The sequence below is a fragment of the Notolabrus celidotus genome, chromosome 2, assembly GCF_009762535.1.
Source record: "Notolabrus celidotus isolate fNotCel1 chromosome 2, fNotCel1.pri, whole genome shotgun sequence".
In the NCBI taxonomy this organism is placed as follows: domain Eukaryota; kingdom Metazoa; phylum Chordata; class Actinopteri; order Labriformes; family Labridae; genus Notolabrus; species Notolabrus celidotus.
In genome coordinates this window covers 17,177,473-17,197,542 of record NC_048273.1, presented here as the reverse complement: position 1 = coordinate 17,197,542, position 20,070 = coordinate 17,177,473, and the positions used below count along the sequence as shown (strand labels likewise).

The following is a 20,070-nucleotide window of genomic DNA, read 5'->3' as shown; positions in this document are numbered from 1 at the left end:
CGTGCCACTCAAGAGTAGTGCTGTTTCGGGCAGCAGAAAGAATACAAGTTTTTAAATCTCACACCAGCATGAGACATTCTCTCTGAAATCACCAAATCATTTAGTCAAAAACACTGAACAAAAGAGAACAGGAGTAGCTGAGACCTTGAATGAAAAGGCATAGACAAAATCTAAGATTGATGAGAGAATCTAATGAATTTGAACACAAAGACTTAATTTAAGGGATATTTATTACCATATTTCAACAATCACACAAATCAAATACTATATACAAAAAAAAGAGATTGAAATGGAAAAAAAAAAAAAAAGAGTTCATCATAACGTGACATGAAGATTAAAAACCTTTCTTCCTAGCAGCTCAACTGTACCAACCATCAAGTTATAAAAAAATAACATCCAACACAACTTTTAGTTCTGAACAAATTCGTTTAGACAAAGACTCGTTTAACGAGAATGGAAAAACTTGCAAAATGTTCCAGACACAAACTGGGAAGACTGGTGAGGTTAGGTCCATTAGCCCAGGCGTCTAAAAAAACATGTGAAGTTACATCACAGAGCTGTAAATAACTCCCCACCACAGAACAACCTGTGTAAAACACACTTTCTGGTGCAGTGATGGCTGTGATACACAAACCACACAGATTTGACCATATGGGAAATACAAGGATCACTTTGTCACACACACAACGTAAGGACAAAATATATATATATACTGGTAGCAACCAAAAAATAAAAAAAGTATCCATCAAAAAAGATTTGAATTGTGTCAAAGAAAACAACAAAAAAAGAATATTAAATTTAAAACATGTACAAGACCAAGACGGTCACATCCTTCATGACATGACGTCCTGAAAGGGTTCCACTAATGTCTTCAGACATCAGTAGCGTCGACCGAAAGCTCCACCCTGCAGCCCGCTGCCCTGCATCAGCTGGTTCTGTCTGTTCAGAGCTCCAGAGAGGGACTGAGATGTTCCTGTGTTCATGTAGCCTCCACGGCTGCTGTAAGAAAAGAAACATACAATAATCGATTAAAAACTGTTCTTACAAATCCAATTTGTGTGAAAAAAGTTTTAAAAAATCCAAGTTGTGTTTGAAATATCTCAGGTTCTATCCTCACCCTGTCATTCCACCACGTGCTATATGGCTCTGGCCTGGGATGGCACCGTCTCTACCTGGAACAAAAACACAAACAGACACACAAAGTTCAAGATCCCTGTGGGTTTGTTTTCCTAGAGTTAAGAAGTATGTTGTTTTAAAATGGAAGAAGTGGTATTATCAAAGCATTCATCACACAATAAAAAACAAATAACTGCATACTTTGCCATGATCTGTCTCCATCCACCTTCCGGCTCGAGTCCCAGTCTCGACTTCCTTCCCTAAAAGACAAACAAATATCTTTAAACATTCCTGTTTTCAGGGAGAATGTGAGTGCAGAGCTCTGTTCAGTTGCTTTAACCAGAGCCAGTTCCATCTTAGTGTAAAACTCACCTTGTGTTCAAGCGTTTGTCATATCCTCCACTCCAGGAGTCTCGACCATCTCTACTATGTCGGTCTGATCGGTCAGAGAAGTGCTGCAAGCAGAGCCACAGGACAGTTAATCTCACACCCTGATCCAAGGAAAGGTGCTACAATGATCCATGTTGTATTTTCATTAAGCAGTACAGATCTACAAGATGGTGACAAAGTGAGCTTTTGTGGGAAAGGATGCTCTCCGGCCTTAAAATAAGGATGCTGCAAGAAACCATTTAGTGAATGAATATTTGTATTTTACCAACCAATGCAAACAGGCTTGCTAACAGGTTGGAGTGCCAGTTTCATTCTAATCTGGTAACCAAACAATGTCAAGAGTTCAAACCCTCATAAACATGATTATGACAGCAGACGCAAGAGGTGCCCTTAGGTTTGATACCGAGCCTGAAGGATGTTAGTGTAACCTGTTGATTTAGAGAGTGAGCTGTGTCTCACCTGGCTGTCACTACGGGTATTGTCGCGTCTGTCCATTATCACGTTGTCTTGGTAACGGCTCCTATCCCTGTGATCAAAGTCCTGATAACGATCCTGTCGACTTAAGTCTGAGCGACCATAACGGTCATCCAAGGCAATGCGCTTCTCAGGCCACTCATCTTTCCTGGGAAAAAAAAAAAGAGCAGAGACACCGTCCAGATTTAAAAATGAAATGCCGCGACTCAGAAGGATCTCAAACCTAACTGAATGAACCCCTGCTACAAAATCAGATGACTTGTCTGTCAGCCTCATAACACCGTTCCTGCTATTTACCTGCCGTCCATGTCATAAGGTCTCTTGACAGGCCGCCGGTCTTGGTCATAACGCAGCTGGTCCTGCTGCCGCCGCAGCTCCTCACGCTCCCTGAGGATCCTCTCCTGCTCACGCCGCCTCTCGTACTCAATACGCACTCTCTCCCGTTCCAGGAATTGGCGCTCCATCCGGTCTGCCTCCAGGCGCTGTTTTTCAGCCTAGAATGAGTTAACAGTCATGGATTGAGTGAGATAATGAATGAAAACTTAAAAAGAATAAGTCTGTTGATAAGAAATTGAACCAAGCTTTGTTTGAGAGATACAAAATGGATTATCTATTTCTATAACTTTTATCTCAGTGTATACTCCAGTGGAACAAACAATGAGAGCATCACAGAGAGAAAGGAATATCTCACCTCCAGCCAGTGTCTCTTCCTCATCAGATGGTTCCTCTCCTCTCTCTCCCGGAACAGACGGATTCGCTCACGCTCTCTGTCTGGGCGGTTGTCACGATCCCGATCCCGGTCTCTGGAAGATGAGGGCAAAGATATACCTCACTGCTACAAATGTACTGTTTTCAGAGGAAAAGCCAAGGCTGTGGCAGTTTTGAACCATTTGGTTTCACAATGAAAACTTTTGAGGGTTATTTCTTCATCCCTCCACAAGAAACTAATGGCTCTTTTCCACCTTAGCCCTGCTCTACTCAACTTGACTCGACTCTACTCGGTTTGTGTTGTGTTTCCACGGGCGCGGTACCTCGTGTCAGATACCAGTTTTTCGTACTTGCTCTGCTCTGGTTCCCAGCGAGCTGAGCTGATACTAAAAGGTGACATGGACGGACTGCCGGCCACTGATTGGTCAGAGACTGTCGTCACCGAAGAGTCATGAGCGCGACGCCCAATACAGGAATCAAACCCGCCATTTTAAAAAAAAACGACATCAGTATTTTCGTGCTCTCTTTTGCTTCCCTCTCTCACTGCGACAAAAAAGGCCACAGACCGAGCAGCAAGTACACCATTGCCTCCATGTCCTCTACTGTTTGTGACTGTTGTGTCGCGTTCAAAATAACGTGAGCGCAGTTTCGCGCAGCTGTGTTTATGACAATCCCGCCCACAGTGAGTCGGTGCTGGTGGAAAAGAAACCCAATCCGAGTCGAGTCGAGCAGAGCCGAGTCGAATCGAGTAGGGCTGGAACTGTGTAGTGGAAAAGGGCCATAAGCTTATTTCTTATTCTACATAGAAACAGACGGAGCAGTGGTCTGATACAATATATAAAATACATGATCCAAACTACAAAGGATCTTAATTAATACTACATTAGTCTTTATTTATTTCTATGGATGGCTTAGAGTGTAGTATTTTCTAAATTCCTTACGTCACTCTGCGCCTCTCCACCTCTCTGATTTCTCGCTCTCGTTGTCTCTGCCTCTCTCGCTCTCTCTGCTCCTTGATCTGGTCAAATGACAGAATGTCTTTCTTCTCCTTGCTGGGTGATTTGCGGTCCCGACTCTTTGAGCTCTGAAAAGAAAAAAAAGGCTGAAGAATTAGTGCCTCGAGGTCCAATAAACAGAATGACGAACACTGTTCATGACTGTAAATTAGATATGACACGCTGAAGTGCAGCTTTCTTTGAATTACTGGAATGTCAAATTAAAGGAGCAGCGTGATGTACGACTAAGTGTGAACTTACCCTTTCTTTGCTTTTGGTTTTGACGCTGATGACTGGCTCTCCTTTGGACTTGTCCATCACTACAGTCCTCTCGTTTCGTCCTGTCAAACAAAATTAATAATTGATTGGTAAAGAAAGAATAAGGTTTCACAGATGCAACTCTTTTCAACTTTTGTTTGAACATCAAAGCTGGAAAATACAACACTTTATCACCTTTTCCATCTTTTCCTTCTCCCTCAGACTTCTCATCCTTTCCTTCAGATCTATGAAAAAAAGAAAAGACAGTGTGAGCTCTATGCAAATTATTAAACGGAAATTTAACAACACTTTGATGACTTGTTTACCCCCCTCATATAGCTGATGGCTTCTTTAGTCTTGAGTTTTATAGCTCAGGGGTGCAAACTGCTACAGTTACAGTTTAGCTCTCATATAAGCCATGCTAAAAATATAATCACCTCTGATATTTAAAAGCAAACTGGATTAAAATACTGGGCTGGTGACGTACAAGACTTGAGTCAAACATGTAGTAGCTTGTAAGCAGTCTTACTTGGAGTCAGAGGAGTGTCTCCGGTCACCAGACTTCTTGGCTTCGTTCTTGTCTGCTGGCTTCTTCCCAACAGGCTCATTTTTTGCCTGCAATGTTCACACATTAACAAGTCGAATCAAAAAGCTGAATGAAAAGACACGATTTAAAACTAACAGGAAGATCTCTATTATAAGCACTTGGTTACATGTGATAACTAAGCTGTTAGCGTCAAGTTTTTCCATCTCAAAATGATACATGATGCTAGAAGCATAGTGATTACTTTTCTTTCACGCCTCTTTAATGTACAGGCATTGCAACAGCTTTGAGCGTGAAATTTACCATCTTGAGTTACAGTAATATCTATTAATAATTTCTCTGGGTTGCAATAATTAGAGAACCCTCACCCGCTCCACAGAGATCATCCTGCCGTGCAGCTCGGTCCTGTGAAGGTGGCTAATACATTTGGTGGCCTCCTCTGTGGAAGACATTGTTACAAAGCCGTAGCAGCGAGCCCCAGGGCTCTTGGCGTTGGTCACTACCTTAGCACCGACAACCTGCAGCAAGCCAAGACAGAGAATTAGAGGATAAAGACAAAGGAGACAAATGTGAAATTTCCACTTTTATATTAAATAGAAATTACTTCTATGTTCTCGCATCATAAAAAGGGTTAGAGATAGTCTACGGAGACTGACCTTGCCATATTTGCTGAAAAGGGTCTTCAGATCAGTTGCTCTGGTCGTGGAGGAGAGGCCACTAACCCACAGATTCCTGCTACTGCTTGCTGCAGCACCACTTCCAGCAGCTGCACATAAAAACAAAATTAACTAATAAGCAATCATCCACTGAATTTAAACACCAAGGGGTTAAAAAATGAACACATTAACTCACTCTTTTCATCTTTAGACTCAGTCTTGCCATCGTTCTCCTCAGAGCTAGAGAAAAAGAAAAACAAAGCTATGAACATTCAGCTGTGAGAACAGATGCAGATGTATATACTTGTGTTTTTTTTAAATGGTATAATACAGATCTGACAGTGATCAGCCCATCATGTACCAGAGTGCAGTGATTTAACAGTGATTAATGAATTTGTACCCTTTGGAAATCCCAATATGTTACTGTTAATGAGTAATAAAGTGGGACAGGTGGGTGTAAGGAATGACAAATGAAACACACATATGCACAAAACGTTTTTACCTCCAAAAGAGCATCCAATTTTTTCTAGCACAAAGGAGCCAATGCAACAGAGATAGCCATTTTGGTTCTTAGTAGACAGAAAGCAACAAACCTCTTTTTCTGATCATCGCCCTCTACAGAAGAGGACTCTTTCACAGTCGAGGCTGAATCCGCGGCAGCTTTCTCTTCTGTCTTCTCATCCTCCTCACCCTTAGACCCCATTTCTGAACCAACAGTTTCATCACCCACAGTGCCCTGTTCGCTTACACTAACAGCCTGCAAGCTTTTGCTTTCAGAGTCAAATGTCTCTTCTTCTGGAACGGTCTGTGCGTCCCCGACCTCTTTGGCGTCGGTCTCCGCAACATCCCTGTCGCTCTCCGCGTCTCCAGAGGCAGCCATGTCAGACTTGGCGCAGGTGTCGGACACATTTTCTTCCCCTGCGGCAGTGGTGGCAGCTTGCTCTTCTTCGGGGCTCGTCTCGTGGCTCTGGTGCTGATCTTCGTTAAGTGGCTCAGATAAACAAGACCCGGCTACTTTGTCATTTTCTACGGATTTAACAGGAATAGAATGGCACAGAGTTTAATCACTTCTGAAACACAGCAATGGTTAACGAGGAACTGGCAAGGCCTGGATTAGGAACGTCATGACCACTGGCCTGTGTTTTAGATCAATGTATAAAAATGAAGTAGACCCTAATGAGAGACTGGAAAAGAACCCAAAAGGCTGAAGGACAACTAGGCTGCTCTGGCTCATTTCTCAAGTTGAACCACTGTTCACCTGATCCCAAGCAGACAAAGACTTCAGAGGGCTGAAGAGAGCCACAAGATCTGCAGTGCTGCAGGACGTTCTCACTGAAGTTCATCTTCTTTCAGCTTTTGACGCTCCCAGAGTCCAGAAGTGATGCACACAAGTCCAGAAATGTCATATCCAGCTGAGTCCATGTTTTTAAAAACGTGTAATAGTTCTTGATGGGTCTTCTGTCTTGATCTTCATGTGGCAACCTAGAAACACTGCAATCACCTGCAACAGCTCACACCACCCTGACCTTAACATGTAATTGCTGTCAATGTGCATCAACTTGTTAACCACTGCTGTTTCACTCCTAGAACAACACAACTGGAAACTTAATCCATATATGTACCAGTGACTTATCAATTGTGGTTAACCAAATTTCAACACATAGCCAGCAATTCCCTTTGGGCTTCCAGTCTCTCCACCTGATGGAAACTAAACAAAGTGTCTGTAATCCAAGTTCAACACTGTAAAAAGATGTCTCCACCTTTTTAATAACTATTTTCTACAGTACCTGTTTCTTCTTTCACGTCAGTAGCGTCTGGATCCCGAGGCTAAAAAGTAAAGCACGTCGTCTCAGTGAGTGTGTCGTCTTATGACGTTAGGTTTTACTGTAGATTAATAAACATGGAGATGCTTGAGGGAACATACCATATGATCTGATGAGTGTGTCATAGAGTCATCCTTTTCTGACATCTCAGGATCATCCATCTGTTCGGTACACACAACAGTTACATTTAAAAAGGTAAGAGATGTAAAAGGTTAATATTTAGAGACCTGTTTCCGAAGCAGTTTCTTACCTCTCGAGCCTTTTCTTCGTCTTCTGACTCAAGCGCCCTGTTGTCATGCTCTTCATTCAACAACATATCTTCGTCTAAATTCTCTGCTTCATCCTCATCATCCTCAGCTGGTATTCCATTGTCATTCTCTGTTTCATCGAGGACATTCATGTCCAGGATGTCCATTTCCTGCATGCTCTCGTGATCATCTTGATGATCCTCCTGTAAAGAAAAGGGAAAATCTGATCAAATATTCAGCAGTTTCTCTGTTGGACAAGAAAAGGGGGATCAGAACACCTCTACTAACAACTCTGCTCAAGAGGGTTTTTAATCCCTCAGGCACATTTTTACAGGACTAGTTGTTACAGCATGTAGCAAGTGAATCTCAATGCAAACTCACATGGTCATTGTGGGAATCCTCCTCCATAGTGCAGTCCTCTGGTTCATCAGTCTCTTGCTTTGTATCTATAAAACACATGCTTAACTTTAGACCAAGTCTTGATTTATGTTCCAGAACTGTGAGCTGACTGACTTCGAAAGGTGAACGATCTCAATGTGTTCCTACAAACCGACGTGGCAGTCTCCTCCCTACATTATTATGTAAACCTTACAGCCCACACCCCTATGTTGTTCCACCTGATGTGATGGGTTGCTGATGATTGGTCTAAAATAAGGCGGGGAACTCTAAAACCAGGAATGCTGCTGCCCAACTGGTCTAATTAAGAGGCATGACTTACAACTGTTGCTGAGGGAAACACCTGTCTGCATGTACTTCTTCCTATATTTCAGTGTAAAGTTAATCCTGGTAGACAGGCTTTACCTCCTATTCATTAACAATACTTTTCTTACTTTGCTATTATTTTTTATTTATCTGGTCTTCTTTTTAACTATATCATGAAGTTTACAGGCTGCTTATCCCTCTATAAAATGTTATGCTAAATTTTAAAAAGATACACATATGGAATTTGCAGTTGTATGAACACATTGTCTTTTTGGCCTATGTTTTTTTTCTCTCCTGTTTTGCTCGTTCTTCTTACTTTAATTATGTATACTCTGTCTTAAGCAAAGAGATGTAGGGGCCGGGGGTTAAAGGGAAGGAAAGGGAAGTAAAAAAAATGTTGTGTGTTTTGCACTAAAAAATTAAAACAATAAGAATAATATTGAAAAAAAAAATAGGCTGTACATGGTACCAGAGAGGACAAAATTAAGGGAAACTAGTTGGTCTAACTATTCAGTTTTACATGACATACACAGGTGCAGTTTCATTGTAACATTTACTTTAAATGTTCAGCTTGGAACTCATTTTCTCCTTAGTTTAGTGGTTAAATACATTATCAGATATAAATAGCAACAATTAACACACTTCTATTTTAATAAGGTTATAAAACATTAACATTATAGCCTTAGTGGAGATGTACCTAATGACATGGACATTTAAAATATCCACCATCATTTGATAATGTCTTCAACCCTCCTGTTATGTTTGTTTCTCAGCAACAGAAATAATGTTCCGGAGTCAATTTGACCTGAAGCATTTTCAATTATCCAAAAGTGTAAGAAACCCCCCAAAAATTCCAATAAACATTGATTTTAATCTCATTTTTAACTCCATTGCTAACCAAATAAATCAAGATTTAGACTTAGTGCAATGGTGTTCTTTAATTCTCACAGATCATGGTTCAATTAGGAAACTCGTTTATCATTACAACTAATGTTAAACTTGCTTTAATGTACATTGGAAAGACGTAAATATTAATATGAAAAGTTTTACACGACAGATTCTTGTTTATTTTACATTTTTTCGAAGTGATGTTGATAAATTACATCGAGACGCCATTTCTGTCACATACTGCCCAGGTTTTTATGCTGTATTTAGCTACTTTGGAAGCCATATATTGCCTAAAATAGACTATAAAATGGGTCAATTTGACCCGCAACATAACAGGAGGATAAATAAAGATAGCATTTCTTAATGCATGATCATAGAACAGAGAACACCATGTTCAAGAGACACAACATTGAGAGTATCGTGTGTCCTTTTGCAAGCAGATTATCATGCAACAAAAGTTTCGTTTACACGTAAACCGTATTATAGACTTCACAGTTAATAATATATGGTAAACGTTGTGTTTTATACACATTGAAGCTTACTTTACCTTTGAGAGGACGTTTTGGTGTAGACTTCTTTGGGGCTAACTCCGGAGTGACGATGATCTCGTCAGGGTTCCCCCCCTCTTCCTCAATCGCCTGTTCATGGATTTACGAAACCACACACACACACACACACACACACACACACACACACACACACACACACGAACGCACGCACGCAAACACAGACAGAGAGAGTGAGACTTTAGAAACGTAAAACACCTGTAAAGCTTTAAATGAGATAAATTAAAGGAGTAAAAGACACGATAATCAAAGCATTAAACGTTAGCTAATACTAATGCTAGCTAGCAGCAGGGCTGAGTGGGCCCCTCCTGCTAACGTGGCTTCACATTTAACGTGATTTGACAGGACGCCTTCACAAGCCAAACAATGCACTTACGTACTACCTGCAGTAATTCAAAGTATGTGTCTAATTGTTAAAAGTGAGAAGTTAAAATGACCTTTTTGAGTCGCTCTGATAGCACGCTCTTGACGCCCGTGGTGTCCAGGTTTCGTTTCTTCAGCTCGGCCTTCAGGTCGATCACTCTCAGCTCGGACAGTTTGCGGACCTCTGCGCCCTCCAGGACCTCCGTGTCTGCTGATGGGTCAGCCATGGTACTGGTTGTAGAAATGTCGCCTTAGTTAGGAATAAATCCTTATTGCACTCAATATACTGATGCAGCTTCTCGTATGCGAAAAGGTTGCTAGCACCGTACTGCAAAATGGAGGCCTAACTTACACGCATGCGCAGAACACGTGAAAGCAGTGCCTACTGGAAAGCGTTCCTCTTTTATGGGTTATAAACATTATAAACAGGTAAAAAAGGGAATTCTTCTCATGACTTTTATTGTGAGTAAGATGCAAAAAAGTTAAAAAGCTTGTATATTGAACAATTCATTTCATTCATTGAGGAAGGTTGTGTCTTTATACCTTAACAATAATAGCATATCACTTGATCAGCAGTGTAAAACGTTTAGTAATAATAATAATAATAATAATAATATATTTAATTTATAAAAGCGCTTTAAAAGTTTCTCTAAGACACTTTACAAAAAAAAATGATACAATAGATAAGCAAAGGAATGCAAAGCAAAAAAAAAATACAAAAAAAATCAATCAATTATAGGTTAAAAGTCTTTCTGAATAGTTGGGTTTTGAGTCCGGACTTGAAGTTGGTGAGGGAGAGAGTCTGAGGTGTTGGGGGACAGAGTTCCAGAGGGTGGAGGTAGCGACAGAGAAAGCCCTGTCCCCCCAGGTTAAAGTATTACAAAAAATGACAACAAAACATCACACCTAATTAAGTTCAATGGAACACATTCAATAACCGGTGCTTGAGTCAGCTTTATGAAAATAGTATATTCATAGGCTTTTGCCTTCATTATCTCACTTGTTTGTTTTTGTGTACTTCTGATTTATCAGCATGTGGCTGTCATTGAAGGTGTTATAGTGCTTAGTGAGAATGAAAATTGTACATGTCACTGAATTTGTAGTTTGTCTCATTCACTTGGCCGAGAGGCAAACTTTTGCTGGTAACAAGAGGTCTTGGTGCATCCAAAAAGTCAGAAGTGTCACTCTCCTCTGGAACATTAGCGCCACTGATTGAAGGGCAAGAGTCAGTGATGCTAGACTGTGTTCCAGTTTGTGCATAACATGTCCATGCGTTAGATGAACCAACAGAGGCAAAGGCCTCAGTCAGGGAGGAGCATTCAGTGAGGTTAAAGGAGTCAAGGCTGAAGGATGAGGAGGAAGAAGTGCAAGGTGGTCGCGGTTCATGCAGGTTGAGTTTGGAGACCAGTGGTTTACCAATTGTCACCGGCTGCCTTTCCTGCACTTCATCATCCATGTTGGAATAGGTGTAATGGAGGCAGATGGTGAATGTGAGTCCCACCTGTAAAGACAGTAAAAGTCCCATTGTGGGTTTTTTTAGTTAAGGACAAAACAGAAAGAAAAAATACTGCTCAGATGAGCACAATAACCCAAATGAGATGCTTTTTAACAGACACTTGACTAAAATATTGAAAATAGTTTCCTCATAATAGCAACCCTTATTTTGCAAAACATTTTTTCTTTATTGACATTATTAGCATTTACCAGATTCCTCCTCTGACAGAAAAAGGAGAACTTATCATAAAAACAATAACAAAGGTCTGACCCTGAGTCTTTGCAGGCTTCGGACACGTGTGTAGAGACTAGGGGCCTCTGGTGAAGGAAGACTTTCCTCAATCAACATAAAACTGCCAGCTTCAAGTAGAGTCTCCTGGTTACTCTGCTTCAGATCAATGTCGACATCCTACCAAAGTGAAAAGAATATAGTAAACATGAATCCACAGTAACAAATACCTAAATGAAAAGGTGGTGTATTGTGAGGTTCCACTACACAAGTATGTGAAGTCTTCAGGGGATAAAACAATTGTGCTTTTGTGTCTCTAAAATCTCCGTTCCATCTGTTTTTCTGCTTACGCACCGCAGGGAAGTCAGTAAGCTGAGCAGAACAGGATACGATTTCTTCGGGCTGCTCAAGAATCCGAGTGTAGATGACCATGATGTTGGAGAACTCTGCAGCAAATCCAAGCTGCACCTTCACTCCGCAGTCAAACTGCAGGTATCGACTCTTTGGTAGGTCTGTGAACAAAAATAACTGACTTAGGTATGCTTTACTCTATTATGCCAATAAAAAAAAATAAAGCTATCTGCAAAAATAATAAGCACTTTTGAAATATTAACTTATTTGGGCTTATGTTTTCTGGAACAGATTACCATGAGCAACAGCCCACTGCAGGTTTCGGACAGATTGGGAGGCAGAACAGTCAGAGCTCTGTATCTGGTCGGTGAGGCAACGTCGTTCTGAAAGATTACTGCGCAGCTCCAGAGCCTGCCTCCCCTTAGTGATCCTACAATGACCCATATCTGGTGAGAAATAAAAGACTTAAATACAAAGCATCCATTTATTAGTGCTTTAACAGTTGGGTCCAATCGCTTGCCAATACTGCAACATGACATGAGTGGTATGTGGTTGGGACTACAAAAGGAAGTCCCTCACAATAGATTACTGTCATAACAGGAAGAGCACAGGTGGAACGAATATCAACAATGATGTTGCTAGGTGTGTCAGTAACACATAGAGACATTTCAATTATAGAGAACAATACTACAGTGGTTAGTTTGATAAAGTTGTAACAACACTTATTGTTTTAAATTATGTAATAAAAAAAGAATCAGATGTTACCCAAACAACTATCAAATAGTCTGCAGGTCACCCATAGGTGAGCAGATGCAGAAGTTACTTGAAAAACATGTGAAAATGTAGGCACAATCTCCATACAATAAAGCAGTACAAAAGACTGGGAGAAAATTATTTTCAATAGAATTGAATGTACTTTATCAATCCCCGTAGGGAAATTCAGGTGTCTAGCAGATACAATTATATAAATCACATAAAACAAGTAATTCAGGTGTCTGTCAGCTCATCTCCCATTGGCTAGAGAGTTATGAAGCCTAATGGCTGCAGGGGTGAATGATTTTCTGTATCTCTCAGTCCTGCAGCGCAGAGAGATGAGCCGTCCACTGCCGCTGTTTCTCTGGTCCACAAAGAAGTTGTGAAGTGGATGATCTGTGTAATTTAGAATGACCTCTAGCTTCTTCTGTGTGCATCTCTCCACAACAGCCCCCAGTGAGTCCAATGACTTGAGTCATTGAAAGTATTGAAAGTTAATTGCAGCCATAACTTCCTTGGAACGGAGATGGCCTTTTGTATGAGTTAGTTGAAATCTGCAATAGGCCTAAATGTTAGATTTCATACTTGTTGTGTGCTCAGCTTACCTTCAGCCACTCTGTCCAGCATGACTGTGACCTTCTCGTCTTCCGAGACTCTTTGCTTGAGGAAACTGATGAAGATGCCATTTGAGACGTTTTTTCTCTTCACTTCATACGCCTCTGCGTCCACACATCTAAACAGAACAAGCTACATATGAGTGACACCTTTTAGCTAAAAGCAAAGAAATTCATTCAGACATTTGTTTCTATGTTAACACTATATAAAATTAAAGCTAACAAACAGGAGCGAGGACATCATAACAGCTTGAGATTTAATGTGTCAGATGGAACTTACGTGGCGTATCCAAACACTATATTAGCTGTCACCTTAAGCAATCCTGGTTGTACAATGATATCATCATTTGGGTTTCTAAAAAGTAATAATGAGACACATAAATATGAATGTACAATGTAAAATTAGATTCTTTCATCAGTTTATGAGAAACACTCAGACCTTTTGCGGCACATGTCCAGCAGAAACACGTTAAGCCCTGTCTCTTTCTGCTGCATCCTGGTCAGTATTTTCTGAACACACACACAGTGCTCTGATGTGTAGGAGGTCGGTGCGTCGATGGGAACCATGAAACTGTTGCCGAAATTCTCATAACCATGGCCAGCAAAATAAAGCAAACCTGAGGAAAGTAAAGGAGTGGCATTAGCTTAGCATGAAAAGCATATAAAATCATGACTGATTAGAAAAAAATGTTTTAAATTGTACATGTATTTTGTAAATGCTTTTCGGAGAACAAGTTACTACACACATAATAATTAATTATCACGTAGTGGCTGAGTTTTTTTAAAGTAAAGGTTAAGATAGGAAACACATCTTAAACACACTAAACATATAATCGCGATGGACAAGAGACTGACCATAGACCCCCTTGTCAAGCAGCAAGAGGAACTCTGTAACAGCGCTGTGCATCTCCTGCCAGTTGAGGTCGAGCAGAGAAACCACCTTAAAGTTCATTTGTCTGAGGAGGTTGGTCAACTCATGGACATCAGCAATGGGAGCAGACAGCTGAGTGTGGTAGACATAGTTCATGTTGCCAATCAGGAGAGCAACTTTGTCTGTTGCTGTGGAGGGGAAAGAAAAGGCAACATTGCAAGAACATTATCATGGAAAAATGACATGTCTCATTTCAGATCCACAGTTACTGTGTTGTGACAACATTATCTTTAGGGCCAAAACTCACCATAGAAACGTTTGACTGATGGTGATGGTTTGCCCATCTGCTGTAGTGGGTATATACCTGCTCCTGACCTGTGGACTTCTTGTGAGTCTGTCAGCACAGTATACACATATTACTGAATAATAATAAATAATCTAATGTAGTTTGATCTTAAATCTCAAGGTTTTTTAATTGATCTTTTCAGTTATTCACTGCTTGAGAACCACACGTGATGTACAACAATACAGCAGCAGATGTGTTGCCTTGACAGAAACAAGGTAGGTAACATGAAACTCTTTCTGTACAAAAAACCATGGTGCAAAAACTACCACCATACTTAAGTTCCTCTATTTCCTTCTGAATATGCAAACAGAATATGTAAAAAAAAAAAAAAAAAAAAAAAAAAAAAATACCTCGCCCACGATCAACTTCTACCCAGGTTGCCTCAGTGATAGAGCTTGGGCCTGCATAAAAGTGCAAAACAGGAAGTTATTTGCTGCACAGAAGTGCACTTTTGCTCAAGTGTGGCTCTGGGTCTAAAAATGTTCACTGTTAGTGAAGATTTTACAATTACAATTTGACAAAATAAATGTGCCTGATGCTCACCAATGGTGACTGTTGCTGTGCTGCTCAATGCCTCGTGATACAAATTGAACACCTTGCATCTGTACTGTCCTCTGTTTGCTGTTGTCACACATGGCATCTACAGGAAATACAAGAAATACTACAGTTTAACAGCAGTAATTATTTACACATAAGTTTCTTTTCAATTTTGAAGGATAGTTATTTTCACGTTACAGTGGTGAATGGCAGTTGAAAAACAGCAGAAAAAAAATAATACCACCAAAATACTTTTATCTGAGACCATTGCATCAAAATTTTGTGATTATCAAACCTTTTTTAAACTGAGTCAGTGAGTGGTCTTCTTTGAGCCTGATAGCAGGAATGTGTCTCTGTCAGCTCCTGGCATTACAGTTTCAAGAATGACCTATTAACTGGTGACTTAGAAATGAACGTGTCAGTGGTTGTTGAGTTACAACAGCTGTTGAAACACGTAAGGAGTCCTTAGGAATGCATACTAGTTTAGTTTTGTATTACACTGTCAAAATATACCCATCAGCTTAGTCACTAGTCTGACTTGCATTATCTTCACAGGACTTCAGGCCACAGTAGAAACACAGACAACAATGGGCCACAGGAACCATTTAGCTCTTTGGAGAGAAGTTCCTGGAATCACAAGGTAACAGCAGAGTCTATAAAACACATACCTTGAGTGTTCGTGTCTTTTGTTGTTCCATGGGCACAGTGTTGTGATACCACTCATACTTGGGTGGAGGGTTGGCCTCTGCATTACACTCCAGGAAAAGAGTGTCGCCCTCAGACACCGCTTGAGACTGAGGCTGATGGGTGATACGCAGCCCACTCACTGAGCCTGGAAAGAGACTGCTACTGCAGCCTGAGATGTGAATGTTAAGTGGGACATTAAATCAAAAGATAAAAACAAAATGTAGAGAAAAAGAAGAGACAGGAGGTACCAGGAGAGAGGATGCAGCGAACTTGAGCCCACTGAGAGAAGACAACGTTTTCTCCATGGTTGACCCTACAGATGTAGTGACCCTGATGGACTTGAGCTAAAGGACACAGAATCAGCTCTTGTGTGCACCCTGTCCCATCCAATATCTAAAACATGAAACAAAAAGACTTTTTAGCTCTCATTTGACAATAACTATCAACAAAAGGAACAATCTCCCTCAACCCCATCACAGTATTTAAATCAAAACTGAGTAAAGGAGGCAGATGCAACAAAAAAGGACATTTAACAAGGTTCTATTGTTGATCTTTTCAGTAACATAATCAAGAGATGTTGGACTGACCTCATCTTTTCCTCTGAACCACTGGTAGCCGAGTCCAGGTGGACCTGAGGCTCTGCACGTCAGTACCACCCTGCCCCCCACTGTGGTGGGCTGAGATTGAGGCTGCACTGTGATCTGTATCAGCTCTGCTACTGCACACAAATGCAAATGCACATACACAAAGATACACGCAAGACACACACACAAGCACATGCCGCAACAAAAATGTTAACAGTTACGCCATACACAGCGATTTAACAAGCTTGAACATGCTGACGATAAAAATATAAATGAAAAAAGGCAAGGACTGTTGCTTCCTGATAATCACAAAACAAACTGAAAGTATAAACACTCTGGTTACCTATTAAAGAATTATTAATAGTAACTGTAAATTTTTCACAATAACATTTATTGGAAGCAATGAATCTGGAAATGCTTTAACACATCCTTCATTGTCTGCAGGATTATGAAGATGTGAAGATGGGAGACTGTGCATTTGGTATTACCTCCAATTTTAAAGTAACTCATTCTATGGACAAATACCATCACTTTAATTCTGCAGACTAAACTGCTTAAATCAAGGGCTAAGAGTGTCATTGATCTCTAGTCACATTCTGCTGTTACTCAACAAAGAACAATGTAAGGAAACAAGTTTACCTCAAGCATATTTTTATAGCTGACAGCAACTTTATTAAGCATCTCTATAAATTTGCATGTTTGTTGCACCAATCAGTTCTGCTTTACCGATGGAGGTGAGGTACTGCACAGCTTCCTGGTGGTCAATCTTCCTCAGGCAATGAAGCAGGAAGTCGAGGGAGCAGGAACGATCGGCCAGCCAGGCCAGGAGGGTGCGTCCTGGGCTGCCTGCAGCACTGAGCACCTGAAGGGAGCAGGCGGTCAGCTCTCTCTCACTGCAGGGAGGGAGTACAATGGGAAGTGTCAGTAACAGTGAAGACAGTCAAAGGGGCCAGCAGGTGCATGGGGAAAGCCCCAAAGCTCTTTCAGAACCATACAGAATTCTGAAGGGACAAACTTGTTCCCTACCATGCACTATCAAAAGCCCCTCTAGTAGCCTATATGACGCTCAAACGATTAATCATGGTAACAATGGCTTGAATAAACATTTATAGTATCACATACTTATTGTGGCCCCATTCTTTGTGTGATACCTTCAGTGGTGGACAGTAAAGTAAATTTACTTGAGTACTGTACTAAAGTACATTTTTTGAGTATCTGTACTTTGGGCGGCTGTGGCTCAGTGGATAGAGTCGGTCGTCTATCAATCTGAAGGTTGGCGGTTCGATCACAACTCTGGCAGTCACATGTCGAAGTGTCCTTGAGCAAGACACTGAACCCCAAATTGCTCCCTCTGTTGTTCAGCAGTGTGTGAATGTGAACGAATGAAATTAGTTAATACTGATGGTCACTCACTACATAGCAGCCTCAACCATCAGTGAGTGAATGGGTATGAATGGGTGAATGTGACGAGTAGTGTAAAAGCGCTTTGAGTGGTCAGACAGACTAGAAAAGCGCTATACAAGTACAAGTCCATTTTACCATTTACTTTATTTGAGTATTATTTTGGGGGGGAACTTGTTACTTTTACTCCACTACATTCAGAAGACAATTATCATACTTTTTACTCCACTACATTTCTATCAGTGTTCTAGTTACTCAACACTTTTGCTTTGAAGTCAGCTCATGAATTTCCTTCTCTTTTCTGAAATCTGATCCCACAGTTGAACGTGGAGCAAACACAGAGCTAATTTCACTCAGATCAGGCAGTTCAAGTGGAGATGGTAATGATGGCTATAATTCTCCACCTGAGCACCCAAGTCCATATCTTCAGCCCGTGTTAGAGGTTTTTCAAATGAAGAATGATACGTATCGTTTGAAATGTTCTCCCTGTTTCCCACTCTGCCCAAACATACAAAAATTCACTGTCCAACCTGAGAAAGCGTGCTGAGCAACGTTACATTTGTTTAATTCAAGATGAACATTTCAAACTAAGTTGTCTGTGCTTGGAGTAACTTAGTTTCTGTTTTTATTCAATAGTATAGTTTTTAGAGATTTTTTTTTTACATAATGTAACAGAATGTACTTCTATGTATTCTTTACTGCACTTATGTATTTTGAAAATACAACGTTTTGAGATTTTTTAAGAAGTACTCTAAATACTTAAGTACTTTAAAAAGCAGGTACTCCAGAACTTTAACTCAAGTAATAATCTGACTGAACAACATTCACTTGTATTGGAGTAATATTTGACCTGCAGTATCTATACTTTGACTTAAATAATGAAGCTGTGTACTTTGTCCACAACTGGAGTGAAGACAGTCAAAGGGCCAGCAGGTGCAAGGGGAAAGCCCCAAAGCTCTTTCAGAACCATACAGAATTCTGGAGGGACAAACTTGTTCCCCATACTTAGTTATCATGCATTATCAAAAGCCCCTCTAGTATATGACGCTCAAACGATTAATCATGGGAACAATGGCTTCAATTATAGTAACACAAACGTATTGTAGCCACACTCTTAGTGTGATACCTTCAATGTCTCACCTGCAGCAGAGCTTTGGTTGCTCAGACACAGCGTTGGCAAGCTGCCTCCATCCACAAGTCGCGTTGTCCAACATCGTTGACAGTCTCTTCAAGACGTCTTCATTCAAAGTACTAATATTCATTTTCCACCCCAGTTACTCCGTGTTTGTCGCCGCTAAACACCCAAGAGAAACAGAAATTAACTCTCAGTAAACTGCTCTACCTTTAACTTTCAGCTCCAGCGCGTAGCTCAGCATTGTGAGTCCAGACTGCGGATGTGACTCGTAAAGATGAACTACTACAGTGCAACTACTGGATGAGTTCCAAAACTACAAAATGTAAACAACAGCGGGATATCCAGTGTTTAACCCTATAAAAACCCATCTGTAGTCTTACTGTAAAAGATAACATAAAATGAGGGTTTAGTTTCGTAGAAGAAATAAGTCGAGCATCCGCGAAGCAACAAAATGAAATCCACGACGTCGATAAACCATGAGATGCCACTTGTCGCTTCCGCAACGAATATGCAGCCTATAATTTATTCATAAAAGTTTGGACTCACCGATTTAAAAAGCTCGATCTCTTTCAGGAAAGTCAGTTGCTGAAAAGAAGGAAGAAGCAAAAATTTAAAGAAGAGTCCGGGTAATTTCACACCCTTAATACTCTTCCAATCTTACGTGATTTTGTTCTCCTGGTGACTTGCTTCTCATTTCGGTTCCTCAATTTGGCCATCATCATTTGCATGAAGCGTTGTTATAGCAACATGTACATGAAACTAACAGTAAAAACCAGTGGTGGACAAAGTACACAGCTTCATCACTTAAGTCAAAGTATAGATATTTCAGGTCAAATATTACGCCAACACAAGTGAAAGTTGCTCTGTCAGATTATTATTTGAGTTAAAGTACTGAAGTACTTGCTTTTTAAAATACTTAAGTATTCAAAGTACTTTTTAAAAAATCACAAAATGTTGTGTTTTCACAATACATGAGTGCAGTCAAGAATACATAGGAGTACATTCTGTTATATTATGTTTATCTAGAAAACATTACTTGAAATCTCTAAAAAAATAAAATAATCCATGGAATAAAAACAGCATCTAACTTACTACGAACACAGACAACTTAGTTTGAAATGTTCATCTGGAATGAAATATTACGTAGCTCAACACACTTTCTCAGGTTGGACAGTGAGTTGTTGTATGTTTGGGCAGAGTGGGAAACAGGATGAACATTTCGAATGATATCATTCTTCATTTTAAAAAACCTCTAACATGGGCTGAAGATATGGCCATGGATGCTCAGGTGGAGAACTGTAGCCATCATTACCACCTCTAAATGAACTGCCTGATTT

At 40.4% G+C, this 20,070-nt stretch overlaps 2 protein-coding genes and 1 long non-coding RNA gene across 6 annotated transcripts; 1 reads left to right on the top strand and 2 right to left on the bottom strand.

Moving 5' to 3' along the window:
• Positions 1-212: 212 nt before the first annotated feature.
• safb (scaffold attachment factor B) lies at positions 213-10,103 on the bottom strand. Of its 2 annotated transcripts, none has more exons than XM_034706040.1 (21): positions 9,806-10,103; positions 9,350-9,440; positions 7,594-7,658; positions 7,215-7,415; positions 7,066-7,125; positions 6,929-6,968; positions 5,735-6,167; positions 5,338-5,381; positions 5,142-5,251; positions 4,854-5,003; positions 4,471-4,556; positions 4,137-4,186; positions 3,945-4,024; positions 3,630-3,772; positions 2,672-2,783; positions 2,278-2,474; positions 1,966-2,128; positions 1,489-1,571; positions 1,318-1,376; positions 1,118-1,172; positions 213-996 (listed from the first exon to the last, which is right to left on the bottom strand). In XM_034706040.1, the coding sequence occupies exons 1-21, from the start codon at positions 9,956-9,958 to the stop codon at positions 879-881; spliced, it is 2,493 nt and encodes an 830-aa protein (XP_034561931.1). In that variant the 5' UTR covers positions 9,959-10,103; the 3' UTR covers positions 213-878. The 2 variants fall into 2 exon arrangements, with proteins under 2 accessions (XP_034561931.1, XP_034561922.1); XM_034706031.1 differs by having other exon boundaries at positions 213-999; positions 9,806-10,102.
• On the top strand, positions 9,793-12,315 carry LOC117828764. Its single transcript, XR_004634489.1, has 3 exons — positions 9,793-10,160; positions 11,814-11,960; positions 12,097-12,315. It is a non-coding gene; the product is annotated as an uncharacterized LOC117828764 (long non-coding RNA).
• malt2 (MALT paracaspase 2) lies at positions 10,530-19,542 on the bottom strand. Of its 3 annotated transcripts, none has more exons than XM_034706067.1 (18): positions 19,395-19,542; positions 19,280-19,318; positions 18,739-18,892; positions 16,924-17,090; positions 16,201-16,328; positions 15,862-16,006; positions 15,595-15,782; positions 14,933-15,029; positions 14,740-14,790; positions 14,351-14,437; positions 14,028-14,231; positions 13,612-13,789; positions 13,453-13,527; positions 13,164-13,291; positions 12,102-12,251; positions 11,809-11,966; positions 11,497-11,634; positions 10,530-11,232 (listed from the first exon to the last, which is right to left on the bottom strand). In XM_034706067.1, the coding sequence occupies exons 3-18, from the start codon at positions 18,858-18,860 to the stop codon at positions 10,795-10,797; spliced, it is 2,454 nt and encodes an 817-aa protein (XP_034561958.1). In that variant the 5' UTR covers positions 18,861-18,892; positions 19,280-19,318; positions 19,395-19,542; the 3' UTR covers positions 10,530-10,794. The 3 variants fall into 3 exon arrangements, with proteins under 3 accessions (XP_034561958.1, XP_034561942.1, XP_034561951.1); XM_034706051.1 differs by having other exon boundaries at positions 16,201-16,331; positions 19,395-19,541; XM_034706060.1 differs by having other exon boundaries at positions 16,201-16,331; positions 19,280-19,395.
• Between the last annotated feature and the right edge of the window lie 528 nt (positions 19,543-20,070).